General features: G+C 40.0%; 1 protein-coding gene across 5 annotated transcripts in view; it reads left to right on the top strand.

Annotated features, from left to right (window-relative positions):
• METTL8 (methyltransferase 8, methylcytidine) overlaps window positions 1–20261 on the top strand; it is a 103190-nt gene that overhangs the window by 65337 nt on the left and 17592 nt on the right. For all 5 annotated transcript variants that reach the window (XM_053665078.1, XM_037139531.2, XM_053665076.1 and 2 more), the window contains exon 3: window positions 13838–13929. In XM_053665078.1, coding sequence (XP_053521053.1) covers window positions 13838–13929 — 92 coding nt within the window. The remainder of the gene's footprint in view (window positions 1–13837; window positions 13930–20261) is intronic.

Genomic DNA, 20261 nt, shown 5'->3' with positions numbered 1-20261 from the left:
GGCCCCGTGTTCTTATCTTAAGCCAGCTGTGCAAACATTCTCCAGTCCCTCTGGAAGGTACCAAAGTTGCCATCCTCACACACCAGTTCTCTTCTTCAGAATCTGGGGTACATTGTCATCAGTCTCTGTGTTATAGTGCAGCAAAGTATGTGTTGTATTACACTGGATCATGGCCAGGTCCAGGAAAGGCACAAGTCTCAAGAGTCTAGAAAGAGTTCGGGTTTGCATGGCAGCAGGTCAGCATCTCACAAGGCCAAGTCCTCGGTGGCTCCAGAGTCAGCTAGAGCAGGTATGATCAGAGCAGCAACATGTCTCCTTCCCTACTACACCAGGCTGCATGGCAGATCCTGGCTACAAACTACACAGTTGCTTGCTTACTTCTCCCTCTCATGTGGCTGCTACATCACTCCTCCCTCATGGCTGTCATACCTGCTTCCAAGCTGCACGGCTGCACCCCTACAAACTGCATAGCTGCTACTTCACTACCAACAACATGGCTCCTGCCTCACTCTTCACCCTTAGTTTCAAATCCTGGTCTGGAGTCTCCTGCATGACCTCATCTCCAACTCCTCCCACTATGAGTGGCATTTGCCAGTTTTCTCATGTAGTTTACATTCATTCGGCTGCCATTCCCAGCCAGGGCAAGAGTGACTCAGTGATCCAGGGGAACCTGCCTCCCTGGCTATGTCATGAGTCGAGATATACCCTTAAAGTCATATCCACCTAGTCCCAAAGTGGCAGCACAACTATTAACACAGCTGTTAAACAAGTTGCTGTAGATATGCAAAGTATCTTAATCCCGTCATCCACTCTCCCCCACCCCCCAACCAAGGTTTCCGAGGGGATTATTCTCTGACCTGTGCTCTATACCTCATTACAATTCTCCCTTTTCAGATATTGGACCCTCTTTAATCTTATAAAGGACAATGGGAGAAAGTCTCGAAATCTTCGGGAGCTACTTCCTGCTGGCCATAGCTGCCATCCTACCTACCCCTGGATCCAGGGATCCCTAGCAGAGTGGGCGTGTGGGGCAGGGAGTGGCCTTCACATGTAGGGAAGGACCGTGCACCGTGCAGGTCAGTTGGCTGTCCCTGAAGGATGGCATGCTCGGTATCCATGGGCGGGCATTCCTCAACATGTTGACATCCTTGTCATATTCTGGAGGCAAGAGATTTGGCAAGAGGCTTAGAAGGCACAAGTAAACCCATAATCACTAAGTGACAAGGGCAGGGACCGATTCTCCAATGGCCTACATTAGGAAGAGTGGCTCATCTGGAGGAAGGTGTGCACCACGTGTCACACCTGCCCAAAGCCATTTTGCTCACTGTACGTAGCTGGGCTGAGGGGGATATTTTAGGATTCCCCCTTTTTGACTTCTGGGCCCTTTCTGTCCAAGCCGTTAGGGCAGATAAGGGAACCAATTTTAAAGTGAAGCCCACAGGAATCCCCATACTTCACCAATCCAACCACTCAGTTCAGTCAAACCGTTGAGGCTCAGGAGGTGGCGCTGCAGATGGGCTTCTTAAGTGAGGCCTACGTTGTATGAACAACCACTCATGTAATGAGATCATAGGCTTATGTCCTATGAAAAGAGGAGGAAGACACACATGTTAATTCACACAACCCACAAACCAGTCTCTGAGTTTGCAAGGCTATCTTTTGGGAAGGCGTCCAGTTGCAAGGACTTTGCTGGCGTTACATTTAACAGTGACAATTTGACAGATCCTTCTTGCCTGTAAATCTAGGATCTCTGGTGATGTCACAAACCCAGTTTCAATTTGAAAATGCAAACAAACTTCGAAAACTAACTGCACTAGTCCAATATTCACCACTGAGCATTGTGGTTTTCTTTGAATCACGATTTTTCTCCCTAAGATCACCCTCATTTTCATTAAAGGGAGTGCATTAAGTCCAGTTTTAATTTTGCCTGTTTGTTTGCATAAACACAGCCAGAGCAGTAATTGATCACATGTGATGTTTAAGTCTGCTTTGCTGGACTTTATACAGGGAACATTTAGATTGACTCTTCAGTCCACCCTTCGGGGCACAGAAGCTGAGCCACACCCACCTGCCATCTGGCCTTGCTTGTACCACCCGCTTCTCTTAAGTCCTTGAGGTTTCCATTGTGCCTTAAGATTCTTCCCAGCCATCTCTTAGGAAAGCAGCCTTCATGCCTTCCCTGGAGGACTGCCATGAACCACATAACCAGTCAAGGGACCAGGCTTTCTCTTGTGGGCTTTCACTAGCTTCAAAAGTCGATCCTAGTTCCTTGGGGTTTTTTGGTAACACCCAGAGCCCAGGCACACCTCCTTCAGGCATGACATTCCAATCAAAGTCTTGGATTGCAAAATCAGCATTGGCAACTGGTCTCTTTGGTTTTATGCAAAGAAACCTTATATCATCACTTATTCCTTCAGAATGCCAAATTCTGGATCAGGTACAGAGAAAAATGTAAAGTGTAAAGGAAAGTCCTTGTCCGTCAAAATTGCACTTCCACACATTATATCTATAATTACTAAAACCATACAATTTTCTCCAAAACTTTCACAAACCTCCACAGCCTTCTATATACCTTTTACAAACCTTCTTACCCATTCAGATTCACTAAAATTTCATTTTCATCCCTTATGCTTTCCCTTGTTCACATCCTCACATAGTGTGAAGTTTTAACTCCTCCTGGGAAACCTCAATTTCCTTCCAGAGCAAACAGCAAAATTGAAAACAAAAACAGAGTCCCAAAAGGATGGGGACTAGAGTATCTTTAGAACCTCGTCTCTGTCCTTACCAGTCAGCTGGTGCACTTACTGGTGTTCCACAGCTCCTCACTCCAGCGGCAGAGACGCCCTCTCGCCCTCTCGCCCTCTCGCCCTCTCGCAGAGGCAGGCCCTCTCAGGTTCAGCCTCTTTCCACAGAGACACGCTCACTTTGCCCCAGGCTGGCATATTCATCCGCATCCCAAATGACCCTTCCTGGTGTTCCATGGCAAAGGTATTCTCCCCAGCCGGTTACAGACAACCTCTCCTAGGTCTCACTGACCAAAAAGCAGAGACAGACAATTCCTAGTGTACCCAAAATAGCAAGGTTCAAAACAGGGGCCCACAAGATCAGAAACCCACAAGCAAATAAAGAATAACCATACCTAAGAGCTGAAGTTTCCTTTCCTTCAGGTGTAAAACTTCCACAACCTTTCCATTTATCTTTACCCATTCAGATTTAACCATAAATGCTTTTAATCCTTGTTCTTTTCTACACTGGGAAGAACTATGCTCAAACTCAGTATCTGGCAGTTGAAAGTCTCTAGCTTTACAAGCATATGCATAAATACAAGAAACACTGTCACTCTTAGATGCCAATTCATGGCCCTAGGACCAGAGCCATCCCTATCAGAACACAGTTGCACAGAGAACCCGTCTGATACAGTTCCCACGTGGCAGCAGCACATAACCTGGAGAGCACACCCAACCACCACCTTGCCTACTTCCAGTGTGGTGGAGTGGTCACGTGCCACACTAAAGAGAGTGGAGTGCCCCTGAGACTCAGCCTCCATGGTGGAACATTCAGGTGTACCCATGCTTCTTAATGTCCAAACCCCAGCATGCATGCAGGCTCGGCTCACAAAAACCTAGGAGTTCCCTTCCTCCCCACACCATTTACACCTCCCCTGCTCCTTTACACCATTCTGGCATTCCTGGAGACCAGCGCCTTGAGCTGGGATGCAAGGCAGTTCCCTGAGCCTGGGAAGTCCCCACAGCCATGCTAAAGAGATTGTGGGTATGGCCTGTGTGGCTGGAATCTGAGTACAGGTTCTTATAGTCCCATCTGGGCTCGCCAGAACTCTTTGTGCAGCTGGCTTATGATAAGAATATGGGGGAACTATTGGGTTTGCTTTTGGCTTATAAGGGAACAAGAGAAGTGCTGGGTCTCGTAGGAAAACAGGGCTCTGAGCAGAAGTGCTGAGTGCCTGCCATGTTGGAATATTGTATATAAAGACCTGTTCCATGCTGGAAGATGGTGACGGAGTAAGATGGAGCTGATGCTAGCTCCTGTACTCATGGGTGAAAATCCTGGCAGATCTATAGAGAAACAGCACAATAAACCATCGGTTACCCAGCATTTATGAAATTAAAAGACCAGAGATTGAGACCGACGCTGAAACACTAGACGGCAGCAGAGTCAGCTACTGGAGCTGGGTCTCACGCTGCCCCTGTGCTGCCACCAGAGCAACAGGCCTGGGAGCCAGGGAGTCAGGTACGGGAGCCGGACACTCCAAGCCCCTGTGACGGTCCTGGGAGACAGAGGAGTCAGGAACCGGAGCAGGGACATTCTCGGCCCTTGTGCTGATGCCATAGCTACCGGCCTGGGCAATGGAAGGGTCAGTGGCAGGAGCTGGGACACCAAAGGCCCCTGTGTCGCTGCCATAGCGACGGGACTGGACACTGGGGAATCAGGTACGGGAGTTGGGACATTCTAAGCCTCTGTGCCACTGCCATAGAGACAGGACTAGATGCCGGGGAGTCAGGTGCGGAAACCGGGACACTCCAAACCCCTGTGACGGCCCTGGGCAGCAGAGAGAGCCAGATATGGGAGCCGGGACATTCCCAGCCTCTGTGCCCCTGCTGTAGTAACGGGCCTGGGTGCTTGAGGAGGCAGCTACTAGAGCCGGGACATTCAGCAGTGGTAGGCGACCAACGCAGGGACCAGTACGAGGACCAGTGTGAGTGTAGGTGGAGATGAAGAACATCAAGAAACTTCAAGGAGTCTGCACCACTGAACTTCACAAGGATCATACCACAGAAGTTTACACCATAAAACCAGGGTTTCAGAACAGATCAATTTTAGAAGCAGAGACTAACAAGAAGAGTCTCAAACAGTGGGAAGACAAAGAAACAATCCCCAAATGAAAGAAAAAGCAGAAAATTCAGAAAGAATGTTAGATGAAATAGAGGCTGATCAACTATCAGTGAATTGAAAGCACTGGTTATTATGAAGTTCAAAGAGCTCACAGTGAACTACCAGAAACTACAGGGGAACTACAATGATCTCTGCAAACTACAGCAACATGAAAAAGGAAATGGAAACCATCAGCAAGAGACAAGAGGAAATGAAGAATACAATTTCCGAATTGAAGAACACAGTAGAAAGTTTCCAAAGTAGGATAGATGAAGCGGAGGATAGGATTAGTGAGTTGGAGGACAAGGTAGAAAACATCTCACAGAAAGAGCAAGAAAATGAAAAGAGGCTCAGAAAGAATGAAGAGGGATTAAGAGAAATGCAAGACAATACGAAACGTAATAATATCTGAATAATAGGAATACCAGAAGGAGAAGAAGAACAAGGGATAGAAAACGTATTTGAACGAGTAATGAGAGAAAATTTCCCTAATTTGATAAGAGAAAAAGTCTCACAAATCCAGGAATCACAGAGAGTTCCAATCAAGAGGAACCCAAGGAGGCCCACTTTAAGACACATCATCATCAAAATGGCAAAATTCCAAGAGAAAGAGAGAATCTTAAAGGCAGCAAGGGAGAAAAAAGAAATAACATACAAGGGAGCCCCAATAAGGTTAGCTACTGACTCCTCAATGGAAACACTTCAAGCAAGAAGAGAATGGCAAGAAATATTCCAAGTAATGAGAACCAGAGGCCTACAACCAAGGCTACTTTACCCAGCAAGGCTCTCAATCAAGATAGATGGCCAAATAAAGAGCTTCCAAGACAAAAGAAGCCTAAAAGAATACGCCTCCACCAAACCAGCTCTACAAGAAATACTAAAAGGACTGCTTTAAGGGAAAGAAGGATAAGAGGGAGACGGAGAGGAACACAGGTACAAAAATGGCAATGAATAAGTACCTATCAATAATAACCTTAAACGTAAATGGATTAAATGCTCCAATCAAAAGACACAGAATAGCTCAATGGATAAGAAAGCATGACCCACACATATGCTGCCTACAAGAGACCCACCTCAGGACAAAAGACCATCACAGACTAAAAGTGAAAGGCTGGAAACAAGTTTTCCAAGCAAATGGACAAGAAAAAAAAGCTGGGGTAGCAATTCTCATATCGGACAAAATAGACTTCAAAAAAAAGGTCATAAAGAGAGACCCAGAAGCTCACTTCATTATACTCAAGGGAAGAATCCACCAAGAAGACATTAACACTGTAAACATAAATGCACCAAACATAGGGGCACCCAAATATATCAAGAAAATCTTAGAGGACTTCAAGAAAGATATTGACAGCAACACAATTATAGTAGGGGATTTGAACACCCCACTATCAAAAATGGACAGATCTTCCAAACAAATTATCAACAAAGATATTGTGGCATTGAACAACACCCTAGATGAAATGGACTTAACTGATATATATAGAGCCCTTCATCCCAAAGAAGCTAAATACACATTCTTTTCAAATGCACATGGAACATTTTCAAAGATAGACCACATGATAGGACACAAAACGAGCCTCAAAAAATTCAAGAAAATTGAAATCATACCAAGCATCTTCTCTGACCACAAGGGACTGAAATTAGAAACCAACCCCAAAGAAAAAAACCCAAAGCACCCAAAATCATGGAGACTGAATGGTATGCTATTAAACAATGAATGGGTCAAGAATGAAATTAGGGAAGAAATCAAAATGTTTCTGGAAACAAATGAAAATGATCTCACAACAACCCAAAACTTATGGGACACAGCGAAGGCAGTCCTCAGAGGGAAGTGTATAGCAATACAGGCCTACCTAAAGAAGATAGAAACATTTCAAACAAACAATCTAACCCTACGCCTGCAAGAACTTGAGGAACAACAACAAAGACAGCCCAGAGCAAGCAGAAGGAAGGAAATAACCAAGATTAGAGCAGAATTAAATGACATAGAAACTAAAAGCACAATTTTAAGGATGAATGAATCCAGGAGTTGGTTCTTTGAGAAGATAAACAAAATAGACAAGCCTTTAGGCTCATCAAGAAAAGAAGAGAGAGGATACAAATAAACACAATCAGAAATGAAAGAGGAGAGATTACAACTGATACCACAGAAATAGAAGGGATTGTAAGAAATTACTATGAAGAACTGTATGCCAAGAAATTTGAAAACCTAGGGGAAATGGACACATTTCTAGAAAAATACAATCTTCCAAAACTTAGTGAAAAAGAAGCAGAAAACCTAAATACACCAATAATAGCAAAAGAAATTGAAGCAGTAATCAAAAAACTCCCATCACACAAAAGCCCAGGACCAGATGGGTTCACAGGAGAATTCTACAAAGCATTTAAGGAAGAGCTAACCCCTATTCTCCACAGACTATTCCAAAAAATCCAGAAGGATGGAAAACTCCCAAATTCTTTTTATGAAGCCAGCATCATCTTAATTCCAAAACCAGATAGAGACACAACAAAGAAAGAAAACTTCAGGCCAATATCGCTGATGAACATAGATGCTAAAATCCTCAACAAAATATTGGAAATCACATCCAACAATATATCAAAAAGATCATACACCATGATCAAGTGGGATTCATCCCAGGTATGCAAGGATGGTTCAATATTCGCAAATCAGTAAATGTAATACATCACATAAACAAAAGCAAAGACAAAAATCACATGATCATATCAATAGATGCAGAAAAAGCTTTTGATAAGGTACAACACCCATTTATGATAAAAACACTCAGCAAAGTAGGAATACAGGGAGCATTTCTCAAAATAATAAAGGCCATATATGAGAGACCTACAGCCAATATCATACTCAATGGGAAAAAACTAAAAGCTTTTCCACTAAGATCAGGAACAAGACAAGGTTGTCCACTTTCACCACTTCTATTCAATATAGTATTGGAAATTTTAGCCACAGCGATCAGGCAAGAAAAGGAAATAAAAGGCATCCAAATAGGAAAGGAGGAGGCAAAACTGTCACTGTTTGCAGATGACATGATAGTGTACATGGAAAATCCTATAGACTCTACCCAAAAACTGCTCAAACTAATTAATGAGTGGCAAAACAGCTCGTTACAAAGTCAATATCCAGAAATCAAAGGCATTTTTGTATACCAACAGTGAATCAGCAGAAGCAGAAATAAAGAAAAAAAACCCATTCGATATAGCAAAAAGAAAAATAAAATATCTGGGAATAAACCTAACTAAGGAGATAAAAAACCTGTATGCAGAAAACTACACAGCCCTGAAGAACGAAATCAAGGAAGACACAAACAAATGGAAACATATACCTTGTTCATGGATTGGAAGAATTAACATCATCAAAATGTCCATACTACCCAAAGCAATATACAGATTCAATGCAATACCTATTAAAGTACCAATGGCATATTTCACAGACATAGAACAAACACTTAGAAAATTTATATGGAACCATAAACGAGCCCGAATAGCAGCTGCTCTTTTGAGAAAGAAGAACAAAGTAGGAGGGATCACAATACCTGATATCAAACTGTATTATAAGGCCACTGTAATCAAAACAGCCTGGTACTGGCATAAAAACAGGCACATAGACCAATGGAACAGAAAAGAGAGCCCAGAAATCAACCCAACTCTCTACAGTCAATTAATATTCGACAAAGGGGGCAGTAACATAAAATGGAGTAAAGATAGCCTCTTTAACAAATGGTGTTGGGAGAACTGGACAGCTACGTGCAAAAAAATGAAACTTGAGCACCGACTTACACCATACACCAAAATAAATTCAAGGTGGATAAAAGACTTAAATGTAAGTCGTGACACCATTAAAGTCCTAGAGGAGAACATTGGCAAGAAAATCTCAGATATTTCACACAGCAACTTCTTTACTGATATGTCCCCTAGAGCAAGGAATGTAAAGGAAAGAATAAACAAATGGGATCTCATCAAAATAAAAAGCTTCTGCGTGGCTAAAGAAAACAGTATTAAATTAGCAAGACAACCAACTGTATGGGAAAGCATATTTGCCAATGATACCTCAGACAAAGGTTTAATCTCCAAAATATACAAAGAACTTACACGACTCCACTCTAAGAAGACACCCAACCCAATTAAAAAATGGGAAAAGGACTTGAACAAACACTTCTCCAAGGAGGACATACAGAACATTCAGAAACACATGAAGACATGCTCAATATCGTTAGCTATCAGAGAGATGCAAATTAAAACCACAATGAGACACCACTTTACACCAGTCAGGATGGCTATCATAAACAAAGCAACAAACAACAAATGTTGGAGAGGTTGTGGGAAAAAGGGGTCCTTAGTTCACTGTTGGTGGGATTGCAGACTGGTACAACCATTATGGAAAACAGTATGGAATTTTCTCAGAAAAATAAAAATCGACCTGCGTTTTGACCCAGCAATTCCACTGCTAGGATTATATCCTAAGAATCCTAAAACATCAATATCAAAGAACCTATGCACCACAATGTTCATAGCAGCACAATTTACAATAGCCAAGAGTTGGAAGCAACCTAGGTGCCCATCAGTAAATGAATGGATCAAAAAATTGTGGTACATATACACAATGGAATTCTATGCTGCAGAGAGAAAGAAGGAGCTACTACCTTTTGCAACAACATGGATGGAACTGGAAAGCATTATGCTGAGTGAAATAGGCCAGGTGCTGAAAGACAAATACCATATGATCTCACCTTTAACAGGAAGCTAAACAACAAAACAAATAAGCAAGCAGAAAAAAAAACAAAGACACTGAAATAGAGAACAAGGGGATAGTGACCAGAGGGGAGAAGGAAGGGAAATTAAGTAAAAAAAGGGGGGAGGGATTGGGAGGAACAAATAGGAAGGACACAGGGACGAGAACTAAGGGGGGGTGGAAATGGGAGGGAGGTGGGGAGCAAGGGGCGGGGGAGGCTGGGATGGGAAAAATAGACAAAAAACTGTACTTGAAAAATAACTAAATAAAATTAATTATAAAAAAAAGAAAAAAGATCTGTTCCTTCCAGTGCTGATTACTGAGTCACAGGCTAAGGCACAATTCGGACAGCCCCCTGTCTGCTCTGTTACAATAGAACTTATGACAACCACAAAATTATAAAACTAATTCTACCAATCATTTTATGAAAATTTCTTACTCAAAAATCCTATCTTTTAGTTTTGATATCTCTTTCTCAAATTCAAGTTTTGAAAAAAATTCAGTATATTTAATACTATTCTCTGCTCAATTCTGTTTTTTTACTTTTTTTATATTTTCTTAAGAAAACATATTCTATTTAATATAAAGATTGCTGGGTTTCCTTTCCCCCAAGGAGTGTGATGTAAAGTTTTAATGACCATTGTTACATGCCTTAAACATACAGTATTGTTTTCATGTAAATATAGCTTTTTTTAATCCTCACCCAGGGGTATATTTTTTCATTGCTTTTTAGAGAGACAGGGAGAGAGAGAGAAAGGGAGAGAGAGAAATACCAGTTCAAGAGAGAAGCATCAATTGCTTGCCTCCTGTACGAGCCTGGACCAGGATCATGTGTGCCCAGACTGGGGACTGTACACACCCCAGACCTGGAATCAAACCTGCAATCTAGGTATGTGCCCCGGCTGGGAGTCAAATCCTAACCTTTCGGTTACAGGACAGGATGATGCTCCAACCAACTGAGCCACACCAGCCAGGCTTGTAAAAGTAGTTTTAAAAAATTCTCTCTAGTTGAAGCAGCTATATAATAGTAAGGTAATTTTAAGACAGTTATCTCTTAACTCCACTATTCTAACATAACTCATTTCACCCAATATGTATATAACTTTATATAGCTGTGATTGTAATACATATATAGTTTTGGAATCTGCTGTTTTAACCTCATGTTATTTCATAAACATATTTCCACATCATTACATAACCTTCATATTTATCATTGTAAATGTCTGTATATCATTCCTTTGAGTCACCATAATTTTTTCACTACCTTATCACTAAGGTTGTTTCCAGTTTTTTGCTGTTATTTTTTGGTATTCCAGTGAATATCATGGTTCAAATACTTCTCTGTGTGGAACTTCACTGTTCTTTGGAGTTACTTTGTGACAATAAATTCCCAGAGGGGCAATACATAGGTCAAACAGTGTAAACTGTTCTTTTCCCTTGGGTAGTGGTAGTGGTGGCTGTTGTTAAATGCCTGATTATTTTCACCTCATTTGTTAGTTGTTTCTATGCTTAAATTCTATTGCAGTTGTATTTATTACTTATAAACTTGAGTGATTCTTATTGCTGTCTGTTGGGGTTTGGTATACATGAATTAGACGTCTCTGATATAAAAACTGCCATAAAGCTGCAGGTCTGCAGGAAGTCCCATAAATACAGTAGGAACATTTTATGGTGTCGGTGGGGCTTCTGTGACTGTACAGTGGAAAATCTGTTCTGCGATGGCTTCGGGTGTAATGTTACCCGCACTTAGCAGTTAAGAAAATGAAGTGACATAAAGAACAGTGTAAGGGAGTTAGTTAGAGCAATTTAAGAAATAACTAAATCTACTAAATACTCAGGATGAAACAGGTTAAACTAACAGTTTAAAACACGCTTAAAGCTAAAGACCACGTACGCTCTCATTGTCTCAGAGCTTGATTCTTTACAGGGAAATCGTTTTCTATATGTTGTAGAGGGTTACAGAAGAGACTTATCCCCAGCCTTAATAATAATACCTTTTAAATAAATGATTTGTTCTTTTTAATAATATTCTATATTCAGAAGGGGAATAGTAGGTCTACAGTTGTGAGTACATGAAACAGAGTTTACTCTTATTGTTATTTATTAATAACTGTAGTATTTTTCATGTGAACAACTGTAAACCTACTTTTGCCCCACCCTGTATATTTATATATACAGAACAGTAAGTATATAGTTACCAGCTCAGAGTTATTTATGGGATTGTTCATATGTATTAAAGTAAGTCAAAACAAAATCTATTCTAATCTTACTAAAGCAAGTGGCAAAGCTGCTTAATGATTATTTGGGTTATAAAAAATTAGGTTTTATTTAAAATAATGTTGGTTAAAGTTTCATCTGTGAAACTGAGTTTTACATTTTATCATTTGCTTTTCCAGGGGACTTCATTGTACCAATTTTCATTCTTTGTAAAGAAAGCAGTTTCTTACCTTTCATGGGTGTATTTATAGGTGGTTCACTGGAATACACCCTCTCATATCTGATTGCACACATATTACTTAAAATAGTACCAAGTTTATCATCATTCTACCCAAACCAACTCCATATTCTGTCATTGTTACCCCTAGTTTCTTTTTTTTAAATCCCCATCCAAGGATATATTTGTAGATTTTTTTTTAGACAGACAGACAGACAGGCATTGATGGGAGAAATATCAGTTCTAGGTATGTGCCCTGACCAGGGATCGAACCCGCAACATTGTGGTGCACAGGACCATGCTCCAACCAACTGAGCCACCTGGCCAGGGTCCCAGTTTTCTTGATACTCAGTTTTGAGACCTTGAATTCATTTCTGACTCTTCTTATTCTACTCCTGCAACATCTATTTAATCTCCAGGACATAACAGGTTTTTTTCACAGTGTCTCTGCTTCCACTCTTCCTTTCTGTTTTCCATTGCTGCCATCTTAGTCCGGGAACTCATTACTCCCAGATCACTGCCACAGTCTTCTAATTGGCCTCCCTCCAGTCCCTCTTCCATAAATTGTTCTTGCACACTACTAAGCTGTTCACACTTGAGGTCCTCTGATTCTGGCCACACCCAGCTCCTAACTTCATCTGCAATTATACCCAAGAGAACCAATCAAAATGAGTTTTTTTATTGTTTCCTGTATAAACCGTCTATACCCTTGACTTCATACACATATCAGTTAGTTTTTATCAGTCACCATAATGATGCATATCAGGAATTTGATCATTTACCCCTTTCTCCTCAATGAGATAGCTACAGGTATCATGCGATATTAATGTTAGTGATTTTTTTACAATTATCAATCAGCTCTGTAGAACTTGAATTTTTTAGTATGTGATTTCTTTATTGCTTAGAAAAAAAATGGTTTATTCCAGGAAATCACATCACTCACTATAGTTTTACCCATTGCAAAAAGGAAATAAAAACTTTGTAAAAACAAAATTAAAAAGTCACCTCTTTGTAAAAAAATTCTGCTTTTATTCCAAGAAAGACATTGCTTGTGTGTGTGGCAGAAAATAAATTCTCTTCTCGTATAGTGAAAGTAAATTCTGAGGAAAATGCCAGGTCTTAGGAAGGTGGCCCTTTTATATGCTATATCAAGTAGTCTATACTTTAATTATAAATGAAACCAATTATAGAATTAAGGCAGCCAATAAGAAAAGTCTGAAGTTACTTTAAAAACTGAGGGTAAGTGCAAAATATTTTACAACTATTGGAAAAAGAGCATTCAAAAACTATAAAGAATACCTTGTGCCCTGGCTGGTGTGGGGGACTAATTGATGTTTCTCTCCATCTCTCCTTCCCTTCCCCTCTAAAGATAAATAAATAAAATATTAAAAAAAAAAAAAGAATACCTTGTTAATAAATTAACAAAAAAGCAAATGGATTTAGCTGTAGAGTAAAATACGATAAACCACGCCAGCATACAGATAACCACACGCCATAATACTGCTTCCAGGACACTCAGCAATTATGTCCAAAAGGTGATTTGGGGCTTGTAACACAACCAGATTTAGACAAAGAAACCTTAAGAGTTCAGGGTTGTACCAGCACTTATCAGAAGGAACATCTGATACAAAATATATTCAGTCATCATGGAATTAATTTGTATTATTTGTCTTTGAGTAATGTAGAGTGACAGATGTATCCCCTGCCTCCCTTTTCTGGTTCTTTCAATTATAAAGCATGTTTCACAATTGTCTTATTTTTTTTTCTAGGGATCATATGCAGTGGTCAAAAGAAGAAGCAGCAGCAGCCAGAAAAAAAGTAGAGGAAAACTCGGCTGTGCGAGTCCTTCCGGAAGAGCAAGGTGGGCAACTCACTGCTGTGGTGCCTGGGGCCTGGCTCTTCTGTTTGACCTGCTAATTCAGCTCGGTCATTACTTTGGAGGGTTCTTTTCTTCTCCCTGTGCCAATCTACGTGTTTCATTTGGGAGAATTCCCAATTTTTCCACTGTGGCAGTACCAAAGTTAATGAACTAAATTATATATTGGCCTCATTCTTGCTCTTTTTTTTTGTCATATAGTTGCTTTTTCTGGAAGAAACACACATGGGTGGCATTTCAAACAAGATATGAAAATATAACTTAAAAATTTTCCTCTTGCTGTAAGTCTTTTTTTATGCATTTCATTTATTAGGAAAGTTCAACAAATTAAAAAACTTTGAGCAAAGAAGATAAAGTCATATCAAAACGTTGGTGGTCTTTTAGGATAAAGTACCAATAAGGATTAAAAGTAGTTTTCTTGAAAGCCATTGATATTTAAAGTTTAATTTAGATAAGGCCTTGCCAACCTTCAAAAATGGCTTCTAAGAAATTGATCTATGGCCCTGGCTAGAGTGGCTCAGTGGATTGAATGCCAGCCTGTGAACCAACCAGAAGGTCACTGGTTCAATTCCCAGTTGGGGCACATGCCTGGGTTGCAGACCAGATCTTCAGGTGGGGGCAGGCAAGAAGCACCCAGTTGATATATCTCTCACACATCAATGTTTCTCTCCCTCTTTTTCTTCCCCATTCCATTTTCTCTAAAAATAAATAAATAAAATCTTTTAAAAAAAAACTGATCTATGCTACTATCACAGAAACAGAAAATATCTTGGTGGGGATGTAGTGGGAACCTTTACGTATTGTTGGTGGAATGGTAAAATGGTACAACTTCTATGGAAAGCAGTATAGAAGCTCCCTAAAAAATTAAAAATTAAGCTACCACATATGAACTAGCAACCTCACCTGTGGGCATAAAAAGAAAAAGAAAGACAGAAAAACTTGAAAGCAGGGTCTTTAGAGATTATTTGCTCATCCATATTCATAGCAACACTATTCACACTGGGCAAAAGGTGGAAGCATCCCAAATGTCCATCAACAGATAAATTAATAAGCAAAATGTGGTATATACATACAGTGGATTATTATCATTCGGCCTTAAAAAGGAAGAAAACCCTATAAACCAGTCACAGAAGGACAAATATTGTATCGATTCCACTTATATGTGCTATCAAATGTAGTCAGATTCACAGAAACAGAAAGTAGAATGGTGGTTATGAAGGCCTGCGGGAAGGAGAAACACAGAATCGTTGTTTAATGAGTATGAAGTTCCAGAATTGCAAGGTGGAAAAGTTCAACACATCTGTTTTACAACAGTGTGAATATACTTCTGTGGGACTGTACACTTACAAATGATTGAGCTGGTAAGTTTTACATTGGGTGTTGTTTTAACCACAATTTTTTAAAAAGCACCCTCCAAAATGGCCTCTGTCCTCACTACATTGCTGGGAAACTTTGCCAAACACCTACACTCTCTAGATAGGATTTTTACCCTTATCTTTCTGAAAATCACTTCTTTAAAACATCTTGGTTCTTTATTCTTTTAAAAAAAAGTTTATTGAAATGCCAAATACAGAAATTTACACAACTTATAAATTAATTCTCACAAAGCTCAATGAATTTTCCAAACACCCACATTTAGAAATAAAATATTACTAGAACCCAGAAACTTCCTCATGTTCCATTCCAATGACCACACCTCCCCCAGCCCCTCAGACCTCAAAACAAGCAGCTGCTATTCTGGCTTCCAACACCACAGGTTAGTTTTGCCAGAACAGTTTGGTTCTGGTCATGACCATTTTGTAGTCACTCTTGTAGCAACAGTGTCCCCATTAGATGGAGCAAGTGTCAGCAAACTTTGGCCGCGGGCCAAATCCAGCCCACTGCCAATTCATACAAAGTTTTATTGGAACACAGACATACTCATTTCTTTGCATATTTTCTATGGCTGCTTTTGAGCTCTGTCTACATAGCTAAATAATGGCAACAGAGACCATATATAGCCCACAATGACTATTTACTATCTGGCCCTTTACAGAAAAAGTTTGCCAACCCCTGAGACACAATTTTCAGGATAGATTGATCAGCTGTCCTGAGATTCCCCAGGGAAAGATGGTTACATTCCTCTGTGCAAGCCAAGCATTGTGAAAATCACTAATCCCATCGGTAGTTAACTATTGTTCTAGTGACTTTAGTCTATAATTGAAGAAACTGAGCTAATGAGACAGCCCTCTTTGGCTGCCAGTGACCATTGAAGGGGACTGTGCTGCCCTCTTACCCTCTGGCATCATTTGCTATTCCTTAGAGCTTGTTCTCTTCTCTTATTCTAAGTTTGAGTGTGTCCTGGAGGCAGCCAAGGAAGAAGAGTACCTGATCCATGGAGGAACCGTTCTGTGTTTCTGAGCCCCGGCCATGCACCCCTGAGTGGGATGTGGCCAGGGAGTGCTGGGGTTGGATTTGAGGGTGCATACCAGCGGCAGTTCTGCTTACAGATCAGCCAGCATTGCATTCCTCTGCAGGAACTCTGTCACACTGTTTCTGAGGAAGTATAATTTTGCTTCTTTGCCAGCAGCTGCACAGACATATTTTCCACATTACTCAAGCTTCTGCTAGGGGCCACCTGGATGTGACAGAAAGAGTCAAGCCTAAACTGAATTAAAAGTTATCAGTCATCTTAATTCGTTTCCAGGAAGTTGAAAATTATACACAGTATATTTCCTGATAATTTGAAAAACGAAGGATTTTTTTCATGCTCCTTTGAGTATTTCTGTTTAGAACATAAATACATGAGCAGTGCTGATAATGTTCCCTTACAGTGCTCTGCATGCGGCTGCCTATTTTGGCCTATTTATGTTAACAATGAACTTGAGTGAAGCTAATGAGAAGGTTATTTTAGGGCCTTGGAAACCGCAGTAAAGGAAAATGACAGTTCCCACAGAACCATAGTGTGACTGAAATAGAAAGGTGGTGACTGGGCTCTCTCGGAAGAAGCAGGAAAAGCAGGCTGGAGCAGACTGATGCTGCTGCTTTGAAGCATTTGCTTTGCTTATTAGCATGTCCAGTCTCTTTTTGAGCAAGTTTTCTGGCTGCTGTGGAGACACAGAACAAAAGATTCCATTTTAAAATGACTCAAAGTGATCGCGGTTTCTGCTGGGTCCCATGTGCGTCCCCCCTGTAACACTACTCAGTGCGGTGGACTTCCTGCCTGTCAGGGAACAAGGAGAGGGACACACAGGGAGGGTGACTGGTTCATCACACTTAAGCAGGGTTGCACAGAGTAGCAGCTGGGGCTGCTGTGAGGATGGCAAAGAAAGAACACTTCTGTTTCGAGAAACTTCAGTGACAGGACATTACAATGAGAGTAAATGCCTACCCAGCCACCCAGTCCAGTCTCTGCCAGGGATCATAGAGCTGCTAGTCTGCAGAAGCCCTAGGTGAGGCTTCTGATTTGATATTTAATGTCTCTGATGAATATGGGTCAAGGGGAATAGATCTGTTTAAAAGCTCTCCTCCCAACCTTTGTGAAAACCCAAAGGAAGCTCTGACCCAGTTTTCCCAGCACCTCATTTAACCACCATCTCTTCCTACCTAGGACAGACCTACGTCGTTAAGGGGCCAGTTTTCTCCCATCACAGAGTGTCCCATTAGCAGATTATTATACAACATGATCACTGTTTATTGACTTTATCTCACTGGCTTTAATGCCACTGGGAGGAAATACTGGTTGATCTCCCATGCTGGCCAACTCCCTAGTACATTTCTTTCGGTCTTTGTGTGTGTCAGTCTGTCCTGTCATTCCTGTATCCCATTTCTCATCCACTGTTTCACTTGTTGGTGAGAATCGAAGTCAGGAAAACACCCTCACAATTCTGAAAATAAGAACTTATCCATCACAACTAAGAGTCTTTTTTGCTATGAGATGGTTGACATTTCATTTTTGTGATTAAAATATATAGCATCCAGGTTTTCATTAGCAATATTTCTTTCAATTAGATGCCCAGATTAATGATTTTTAATTCCACATATCCTTTGGTAATATCTTTTATATTTTATTATAGCTCATGTTTCTTTTAAAAGCAGGTTAATTTGAGAAATGGGCAAGATTCATTTGGCAGTTTTTGAGTTAACATGATTATTTTATAATTTTCTAAAAACATCCCCAGTGTGTTATATCTCAGCTGGTTATTTAGCAAATGTAATGGGTTTTTAAAACTTAATACCAATGGCAGCTGTGATTTTTACTCTAAAATATCTTGGTAAATAACTACCTAGCTAGGATGAGTTATCTATGTCAAGCAAAACAGTAAAAGAATCCCACTATACCTTCTTGTGAATACCTTACCACTTGAGGAGATATCCTATGTGGAAAAAAAAAGTAGCTAAAAGTTTCATGTGCCAATAAATTTAGGGTATTGTTTATAAGTCAGCTTTGGTTGTTTAAAATTTCATGCAGTGCTCTTAGAAATGTACTTTTTATTTCATAACTTTAAAAGTTTTTCTTTATTAGACAGTGAATGTTATCAGCGACATGTGGAAATTTTCAGCATTGAGAGCTCAGGTATTTGCGTAATTGATGAGCAAAAATAACTTTAAATTGCTTTTTGTTTCACTGCAACTTAGAATAAATTTTCATAATTCATATTAATCATATCATATATGTCAGATACATAAGTGGTTTAATTCTTTTTCTAAGTTGTGATATTCAGTGTGATTCAGAATGAATTCTGAATATTTAAGCATGGTTATTACTGTATCATATTCCTTCTTCCCCTCAGCAGTTCTGTATTAATAAGTGAATAATTGAGAAGTTGCTTCATCTGGCTGTGGTTAAACAGATCACTACATCCCTTTTATCGCCACTGGCTTAGAGCAATTAATTCTGATATGGCAACCTAGGAATGTGAAAGGAAAAAATGGTTCTCCAAGAAAAACTGATCATTAATAGAACTGTTTAGAAGGCCAGTTAGACAAGGTGAAGATAGGGCAGATTTCTTCACACTATATTGTTTTTTCGTTATTGGCGTGAACTTGAGATAGATTAACAGTAGGTTGAAACTAAATGTTTCACTCATGGTCAAGAAAGTAACTCTTCAAAATCCCCTGTTATCACAGATACTCTTTCAGTTCAGGAAATTAAATCATACACTGAAGGTGTTTATGTTGTCTCATAAACATAATTACAAGTTTGATTGAACTCCTGTGGGGTCTCAGAAGCTGTCACACATTGCTGGGAAGTACGGCATTTCCAGAATTGACTGGAGGCATTGCTGAAAACGCAACTTTAAAAAGAAAAAATAATGCCCAAACTGTTAACCTTTCCCCGGCCTATCCTGGGTGCTGTTTCTGTTTTGATTTTTGTCCCACAAATCTATCTATTCTCATAGAGCATTTTATGTTGTCATTGCTCACCTCAGTTTCATCATATAGCCTTGCATAATTTATATTTTATATTATTCAAATGAGCTTTAATTAATTCTGTATTTCTGACCTATTTTTATGAAAATTCACTCCAGTCGACAAAGTTTTGATCTTAACTTAATGCGTCATAAGGAGAGGAAAGTACAAAATCAGAAAAGCAGAGATTAATTTCCAACAGCATGGGTGGACCTAGAGGGTATTATGCTAAGTGAAATAAGTCAGAGAAAGACAGATACGATCTAATATCACTTATAAGTATGTGGAATCTGAAGAACAAAGTAAGCAAACATACAAAATTGAAACAGACAGATGCCGAAGACAAACTGATGGAGGAGAGGTGGTGGGCGAGGTGAAATGAAGTGGTGAGAGTAAAAAGTACAGATTGGCAGCAAGTTACAGAGCAGTTGTGGGGATGTAAGGTAGAGCACCGGGAATTTGGTTAACAGTATTGTAACAGCTGCCTGTGGTGCCGGGGTGGCACTTGAACTGTCAGAGGCAACACTTTGTAACCTGTATGAATGTCTGTCCACTGTCTGTCCACCTGAAACTAATACAAATAATTTGAATACAAAAATAAAAATAAAGTATCAGCAGAAACCTGAAAACAAAAAGAAAAACAGATATTTTCAGAGGTATTTTGGAGGGAGTTACTGTTTTGTGTTAGGAAGGCAATGTACTGTAATTGTGTTAAGAGCATGAGTTTTACAGTTTAATAGACTTGGACTGGGTCCTGGCTTTGCTGGCCCTTGGGAAAAATTGTTTAACCCTTTTGACCTTGAATTTATTTGTAAATTGGAATAATTTGTTTAACCCTTTCGACCTTGAATTTATTTGTAAATTGGAATAATAGTATGCCCATTAGAAAGGTATTATTAGGGTTAAATGAGAAGAAAAATTCAAGG

The sequence above is a fragment of the Artibeus jamaicensis genome, unplaced genomic scaffold (genome assembly GCF_021234435.1).
Source record: "Artibeus jamaicensis isolate MK-2021 breed Jamaican fruit bat unplaced genomic scaffold, CSHL_Jam_final contig_391, whole genome shotgun sequence".
NCBI classification, from domain to species: Eukaryota; Metazoa; Chordata; class Mammalia; order Chiroptera; family Phyllostomidae; genus Artibeus; species Artibeus jamaicensis.
This window is presented reverse-complemented; position numbering and strand designations above follow the sequence as displayed.